Source organism: Nycticebus coucang, chromosome 22, assembly GCF_027406575.1.
Source record: "Nycticebus coucang isolate mNycCou1 chromosome 22, mNycCou1.pri, whole genome shotgun sequence".
NCBI classification, from domain to species: Eukaryota; Metazoa; Chordata; class Mammalia; order Primates; family Lorisidae; genus Nycticebus; species Nycticebus coucang.
The window spans coordinates 13,427,230-13,435,576 of record NC_069801.1 but is presented as its reverse complement, the minus strand read 5'-3'; the positions used below and the strand labels follow the sequence as shown (position 1 = coordinate 13,435,576).

At 55.3% G+C, this 8,347-nt stretch overlaps 1 protein-coding gene across 1 annotated transcript; it reads right to left on the bottom strand.

The window, feature by feature from the left end:
• Nucleotides 1-3,753: 3,753 nt before the first annotated feature.
• KLHDC7A (kelch domain containing 7A) lies at nt 3,754-6,539 on the bottom strand. Its single transcript, XM_053577170.1, has one exon. It carries the CDS (start codon nt 6,500-6,502, stop codon nt 4,256-4,258), a length of 2,247 nt encoding a protein of 748 aa, XP_053433145.1. The 5' UTR covers nt 6,503-6,539; the 3' UTR covers nt 3,754-4,255.
• Between the last annotated feature and the right edge of the window lie 1,808 nt (nt 6,540-8,347).

Here is an 8,347-nt window from a genome sequence, read left to right as displayed (position 1 = left end):
TTCCAGTGATCCTCTTGTCTTAACCCCCTGAGTAGTTGGGACAACAGGTGCCTGCCACAACGCTTGGCTTATTTTTCTAGTTTTAGTGGAGACAAGGTCTTACTCTTGCTCAGGCTGGTCTCGAACTCCTGAGCTCAAGCAATCTACCTGCCTCAGCCTCCCAGAGTGCTAGGATTACAGGTGTGAGCCACCACGCCCAGCCTCAAGCACACTTGTAAAGAAACTGGAGGTCTTTGGATTTTTCTATGAAGGCCAATTTCCTTAAACTCTCTGAGCCTCAGTTTCAAATAGTATTGTAAAGGAGATGCGTAAATCACCTGTAAAATAGGATGGGCAAGGAGAAGCGTATAAAAGCATATAGTTTGGTACCTGGCACCAGAAGAGTAGGGACCCAGTGAAAGGAGCTCTCTGTCTCACCTGGCCAGGTATTCCATGGGGAAGGGCCCCTGGGATGTTCCTTCCAGCAGCCTTGCCTCTCTCAATGGGTGTTTCCAAGGTCCATCTGTGTCCTCCAGTCCACGACCCAGCCCTAGGCAAATGCTGTGGTTTCCATGCTTGTCTCAACAATGCTGCTACTCCAGACAAAACCTAGACTGGACTTTTCTTGTAAATATTGATGGAGGCCCCAGACAGAGAGGAGCGAGAAAACAAAGGATGTTTTATTTATCATAGAAAAAGAAATGAACAGGAAAAAAAAAATCTACAGGCCCAACAGGAGGAGGGAAATGTTTAAATAAACCTCGGTACATTCCCTCGATGGAATATTGTGCAACAATCGGAAGGATGTTTACCGAGGGTTTGTAATAACACGGGAAAAAGCTTATTAGAACATGCTAAGTAAGAAAAAAAGAAGTGAAAGGCACATTTAGCATAATCACACCTAGGCAAAAATCAAGCCAAACAAAAACTACACACAGAAGGAAAAGACCAGAGGGAGGTGTGCCACAGTAGGTGGTGTCTTCAGGAGGCGGAGTGGGGGAGTTTTTTTTATACTTTTCTCTATTTTTCATTTTCTTTCTGGAGTGGCCTGGTTGGCTTAAAGTGGAAAGCAACCCCAATTTAATTATTGTTGTTATTATTATTTCTAAAGAAGAAAGAACTTGTCTTGGAAACGTAGCACAGATGACTCATGGGAAGCCAAGTGACACTGAAGCCACTTTGAGGTGAAGGGCAGGAGGTCAGCAGACCCCAGGCTACTGAACAAGTTAGCGAGAGAGTCCTAGACTCTGCCCCCATGAAGCCATGCCAGCAGGCTGGTACCCTGCTGCACACCTGTGTTGGTGTCTGACACATTGGTAACAATGATGGCTCTCATCCCTATGTGTGCAGACTCTGCTTCTCTCCTGGGGAATGTTACTTGTTCCCTTCCAAGGAGTCTCTTTTCATAAATGTTGGTGTGACTGAATTCTTTCCCTCATGCCAAAGGCTAAACCAGAATAGCTGGGCCCTGACTTTCTTCCTGTGCTGAGATGATGCTCCTGGGAGGATGCCTGGCAAAGCCCTCCCAGAATTGGGGCTCACCTGCCCATTCTCTGAGCCTGTCCTGGTCTGTGCACCTCCCAGCTTTGCATTCAGGCCCCTAGTTCAATGTCATCTCATGGAGGAGGCCTGATCACATGATTTAAAAGAACAACCCTTTCTCCGCATTTCCAGACCCACTGGCTCCTTAGAATGTATCAGCATAGCTTCGATTTATTTTATTATGTGTTTGCTTTTAAAAAATTGTCCATTTGCCTCCCCTAGAAGGTGAGCTCCACTAAGGCAGGGGTCTGCTGTATCTTTAGCACTTAGAACATGCCTGCTCCCACCCAAACATTCTGTACATGTTTATTTCACAAGTGAATGAACAAACCTTGACCACCATGCCCTCAGGGGTCTTTGCAGGCCCCAAACTACCTGGCTTCACTGCAATGGCCTTAACTATTCCTTTCCTGAAATCCTGTTCTAGAGCCCCAGGCCATGAGGAGGCACACACCTGCTCTAATACATTGGCAGTTACTGCCCACAACACTGTTCAGACAGCCAAGAGGCTGAAGTAAGGTTCTCACCCAGACAAGATGCAGGGATTGATCAGTGATGTTGCTGTTGAGGCTATAGGGAGGTAGGTTAGATGTACTGTGTCCTTCTCATCTCAGCCCAGCCCCAGACCTCAGCTCTCCCTCTCATTATGAAGACCACTCCCACCATCGATTGGGGTCAGAAACAAACTTTGATGCCTTATTGTTGGAATCATTTCCCTTGACCCTGCCACAGGTATGTGGTAGGCTTTGGAATAGGTTTTCCATAGTGATCGTTTGTCCCTCCTAGGCTTGGAAGCTTTCTTTTACTTTACCCAGTCTGGGTGTGATCTTGTCTTTTGCCTGGGTCCTCACCACAGGCCTGCCCTTGGGGTCTAGGGCTGGCTCTGCCTGCCCCCAGCTCCCAGATAGGGGAGTCTCCTCTCAAGTGAACCCTTCCCCCAGTCTGAGTTCACAATGCCGATGCCTCCTGTGAGTCTTGTCACCAAAGTCAGCCTCCTCACCCCATGGATCCCTTGGAGGTTCATGCCTAAGTGTTGACACTGAGCTGGAATGCGGCTTTGGCTGGGGAGAGGGGGTCACTCTCCCCAGGGACCAGCTATGGTCCCAGCTGACTTTCCCTTCCCAGTCTCCAATTTAGGGCTAAGCTTAGCTGCCTCATCTTCCCAGGCCTTGGTGGCCTTGTGGTCCAGAACATGCTGTCCTCACATCTCCACACCAACCTGCTTCTCATCCTTTGTTCTAGTCCTGATTCTTCCAACCAACCCCACAGCCTGAGCCCAGAAGCCTGAGCCCCACGCTCGGTCTGGCCCCACCTGCAACTTGGGAAGAGCTTCCTCTGCAGGCTGTCATTTATCCCCAAGGTGGGCAAAGCCAGGAATTGTTCTTCCCATTTTCCAGATAGGAACTCTGAGATCCAAGGCATCCTTATTTTTTCCCTTGTCAGGCCCTGCCATGGTGCACCTCCCTTCTCCCACGATGTACCTCCCTTCTCCCACGATGCACCTCCCTTCTCCCACCGTGTACCTCCCTTCTCTCACGATGTACCTCCCTTCTCCCACGATGCACCGCCCCTCTCCCACCGTGTACCTCCCTTCTCCCCTGGCATCACTCTTTTCTATCTGTATCTGCATCTGCCTCAAAGATGGGACAAGAGCTACGGTGACAGACCGGACCAGTCTCTCTCCTTTCCCTCCCAGAAGAACAGGCACCTTCCTGAGGTTTGGGGTCTTCTCCATTCCAGAATTTACTAAGCCTAATGTGATAGGAGGTCCAGTCTCAGGATGTGCCACTAGAATTTCCTGGTTCCTCAGCTCTGTCATGGGCCTGTCCTTCCCGGGTCCTCTCCTGTCTGATGAGGCAGACCAGATGACCAGATGGCACAGGGAGGGCTGTCATCTCTCACCTGCCCTGGTGGCTGGTAGTGGCTGCTCCTGCTTCCAGACAGGAGGGCTGAGATGCCGGGAAGCATTCTGAGACCCAGGGAAGGGGCACAGTGGTCAGTGAGCAGTAACAGGAGCAGGAGCTCGGTTCACAGCCTTTCCTGAGATTTCAGCTGCATCCTTAGTAGACTCTACAAGAACACCTCTTATCCTGGATTTTCTCTTCCTTCCCGTGATGAGAAAAGTAAAGTGGACTTTGGTAAATTTACTCTGCTGCTGAGAATTCCCATGGGGCTTCACCTGTCCTGCTCACCTCTCCGTCCGGCCAGGTTCCTTCCTGGTCCTGCCCAGGTCTCCTCCCTGCGTCTTTCCCACCTGTGTGGCCCAGGTGCTTCTGGGAACCATAGGGGTGGGGCCCAGTAGCTTAGTGTTTGTGAAAGGGTACCGGAGGCCTAGAGGCTGGCCTCTCTCCAGAGGGACCCGTTTGAGGGGCTGCTGGCAGTCAACTGGCACTTGGAACCGTGGCTGTAATAAGATCATATCTCTGAGTGTTTGGTAAATTCCCCCAAGAATTCCGAGTTGGAGTGAGGTGGGGTCCTCCCTGCAGACGCGGATGCTTTCGGCCCGGGAACAATGGTCCCCAGCTCTCTTTCCTGCAGTGGGCCCTGCAGCCCGCAGAGGATAAAGACTCATCTAAGAACCACACACCAGCGGCCACTTACCCAGCAGAGGATGTAGGATTAGAATTTGCCTCTTGATGGCCAAATTCTGGGTCTGCCTGACTGCCCAGAAATGACCCACAGAGCAACAGGCAAGGCTGGCGCTCGCCACTTCCCAGCTCTGCATGAGGGGCTGCTAGACCCTGGTGTGGGGCAGATCGCGGGTGGGCAAGGTCAGGACGGCAGGCAGGAGGGTGCCCTGCGGGGTGGGGAAGCTCTGCAGCTCCTTGGACACAAACCTGGGTGAGATATAGTCGGCCAGGAAGCAGAGTGTGCCCTGGCGCCCTACGCAGTAGATGAGGTTGTCCACCGCGGCGCACTGGAAGGCGTCCGGGTAGGGCGTCCGGTACGTGGCGCACTCGTACCAGAGCCGGGTGCTGGCGCTGCAGCGGTACACGCCGATGCCCAGGCTGCGGTTGAGGTCAAAGCGGTAGAGAAAACCGTTGACCGCCACCATCTCCGCCGTGCGATCCTTGCTGCCCCCGGTGGGGCCGGCCCGCCAGCGCTGCTCCTGGGCGGAGAAGCGCAGCAGCAGATAGCGAAGCGTGCCGCCGGTGACAAAGATCTCATCGGCGCACGCCGTGGCCGTGTGAGCCAGCGCGAACGTGTCGTTGGGGAGCGGCGGGGCAAAGGCCCAGCGGTCCAGGCGAGGGTCGTAACGCTCCACCGTGTTGAGACACTCGCCCCCGATGGCGTACAGGTGCCCGTCCAGGGCCACCAGCCGGCAGTGCGGCCGGGCCTGGTTCAGCGGGCACACTTCGCTCCAGATCCCCGTCAGCGGGTTGTAGCAGAAGACGCGATTGGAGGGCTGGCGCCCGGACTCGCGGCAGCCGGACACCACGAAGAGGTAATTGAAGAGACTACAGATGGCACAGCCCCGGGACACAGCCTCGGGGGGCAGCTGGGACAGCGGGTGCCAGGCATCCCTCTCATCGTCATAGCAACAGAGGCAGCCGGAGTCCTCCTGAGGGCACATGTCAGCGACCACCAGGTACTTGCGGCCCCTGAGGCGTCGCTGGAGGATCAGCTCCCTCTCGGCCCCGCTCAGGCCCCCGTAGACCTCGGGGCTGCGCAGCACCTGAAGATAGTTGTCGCTCATCACCTTGTAGGCGGCCTCCTTCAGGGCCTCCAGGTTCTTCCTCTTAGCCAAGGTCAGCACCTCATGGCAATTGCCCAGATCCAGGTGGACATCTGGGTCTGAAGCGGGAGTGAGCGGGACATGAAAGAAATTGGTTCCAGCCACCAGCTGCACGTGGGGCTCCCCGCCCTGGTCTGGGCAGGGTGGAGTGAGGCCACCAGGGCTACCGGGCTGTAGCTGCAGCTCTGGGTTCTCTGCTATCTGCAGGAGGCTGTCCTTCCGGCTAAAACCTCGGTTGGAGGGACACGGCGCAGGCTGGGGGGAGGCAGCTGCGTCAGGTCCACCTTCTGAGTCTTTGGGTTGACCTGGGGAAGCTGCCCCTGTTCCCAAGGGCCTGGGCAGTGGTCCAGGGGATGGAGCCTCAGCCAGGGCTGTCCTGGGGGCCAGCTTCTCCCTGGAGATGGCCTGCGAGGTGGATTCCACATAGTAGTCATACACCTTGCCCTTCAGCCTGGGCCAGACCCCCTCCACCTTCTGGATGAAGTTCTCTTCCATCCGGACTCGAGCCACGGACGAGAAGGTGTAGGCGGCATTGGTGGCCCCCTCCTGCTGATGCAAGGACAGGCCGACATCTGAGGCAGCCTGGAGAGCCCCCACCTCTGCCCTGCTGACCCCCGTCACACGGGTGAAGACCCAGCTCTCGTTCATGTTACTGTTCCCCTCCTCAGTGGCTGTGCACAGCTGGTGGGCAGGTCCCAGCCGCCCGGGCCATGGCTGCTCAGGGGGTCCAATGCCCTGCCATGGGGCAGGCTCACCACCTACACAGCTGCCGTCCACTGTGGGTCCAGTGGGGAAGAGTTTGGGTTCACGGCCCAAATGGGGGCAGTGGGGAGGGCTGGGCTTACCGCCAAGAGCTGTCCCGGCTTCCTGGCTGCAGCAGAGAGGAGACAGCTGCTCTGAGTCCAGACGGTGCTCCCCCCACTCCAGGATGCAGGGGCCTCCCAGATTATCCCAGCTGCAGTCCAGAGGTGCTCCAGCCCCTTTGCTCACCCTCCGGCGGCGTCTCGGCACCCTCTGCAGCGCCCCAGGAGAAGCCCCCTGAACGGCAGGCTGTCCCGTGCCCTCTGCTTCCTCTTGGGCTTCAGCTTCCGCCTTCTCACCCTGCTGCGGGGCTGGGGCAGGCCTCGACTTGTACAGTCTGTAGGCTGCGGTCAGCAGGAGCAGGGCAGCGGCCGAGAGCAGCACCTTGCCGGTCAGCTGCATGTCCAAGTGCCAGTCCTGAGCTTCTGCTCCTCTGGGGAGCATGCTTCTCCAGCCCGCCTGGGGCTGAGGAATGTCAAAAATCCAATTAATGATTGCCCAATAGGGGCTGGTTCCTGGATCCTGCTGAGCTGAGGGGAGGGTGTTCTGGGCTGGCTTTGGCCAGCTGAGGAGTTGAGCAAAGGTGACTTTGGGGGTGGCCAAGGGCTGACAGATCTTGGCCACTGGCCTCCTTTGATTTTTCCCTGGCTGTGCAGATGAGGGTCTGCCCAGGGGCTGAGCTTGTGACCAGCCACCGGAGCCAGCTCTGCAGCCAGCAGCTGGGGGATGTGGGAGGAGTGTCCAGTGGGTACACAAAGAGGGAGGAAGCTCTTCGCTAGTCACCCAATGCCAGGAAACGCATGGGGCTGGTTATTCTGTGCTTTCATTTTCCCTTGCAAATCCACTGGACGGGGAGGCTTGGGTGTGGCAGGTGATGGGCAGGTGGAGCCTGGGGCTGTGGTCTGTGGGTCCCCAGAGTCAGATCTACATTTAACTGGTCAAGCAAGGAACATAACAGGCTGGAGCCAAGGACCGCAGCCAAGCCATCTGACCTGGTCTTGACTGCCTCTGTCCTCTTTCCCTGCCTGACAAGTTTACTAAAAGAAACTGAACTTCCTGAGAGCAGTTTTGGAAAACATCTTGCATTAGCACCCAGATCAGGGGTAGATGTGGGAAACATCTTCTCCCTTACAGCTTGGACAACCTCCTATGGGGAGAGGCTGAGCGGAGACCCACATCTCCCAAGTCCCTCCACCTTGTCACCCAGTGCTGTGGGTCCTGGGTCCAGACTTCCTAGTTCTGCCACTTACCAACTGTGTGACCTCAGGCAATTGACTTTACCTTTTTCAGTTCTCTGTGCTTCTGTTTCCTCACCTGAAATATTGGGGACAACAGCATCCGCACCCCATCAACAAAATGGGTGACTGGGCCACTGGATGTGAAGTGCTGGGCAGAGCCTCCGCTGTGAAAGCTCAGGGGCTATCAGTTCTTCTCTTTTCTCTCTTCTTCCTCCCCTAATCCCTCTTCCTCATCACTAGTATTAATCATCCAAGGTACAGACCTAATTCTACCCCTTCCCTAATCAAGAGCTCTCCACGAGTCCCCAAAGGTCAACAAAGGGGTCTCGTGCTTGCCTGTGGGGTCTGGACAGGTGCAGTGAACAAGCGAGGGCCTCCCAGCTGAAGGTGCCGAGTGGGTGGCCCAGCATGTCCTGATCATCCCACAGTCACAGAGAAGTTTAGGGTCTGGGGAGTGTTGGGATCACTCTTAACTTTGAAATGTTGTCATCTAATTGAAAAATGAACATAAAAACCACTCTGGGCCAGAGGAGACACATGAATGACAGGAATTTGGCTCTGAACTCTTCGACGACAGGAGAAAATCTGACTCCTACACTGGCATTCACAGTCCTCCGCACACCAGCCTTGGTGTACCCTTCCGAGTTTGTCCCCTGACTGCTGCCCAGCTTTCTGGGCTCAGGCCGACTTCCTGGCAGGCAAGGCCTCCCTCATCTGTCCTTGTCCACACCCTGCCAGCCTGTGAGAATTGGGTCCAAGAATTAAGTAACCAGCCTTGGGGGGTGAGGTGGGAGGTGAGAGGATCAAGGGAAGGAGCAAATATACTTTTTCCCAAGTGTCTCCATCCTTCTGAGATCACCTTTCCCCTTTTTGGGTCTCTTGGTCAAAAATACTCTTCTCTCAGCCTTCATCACAGCTGCCCCATCACAAAGTGCGTCATTCCCAGAATCTGCTTCCTGAGGACGGAGGCTGTTGCTGGTTCCACGGTGGACCCTACTGTCTATTTGGGGACCTGCGAAATTGGGACAACAGCCAGCACGGACTGTGCCTT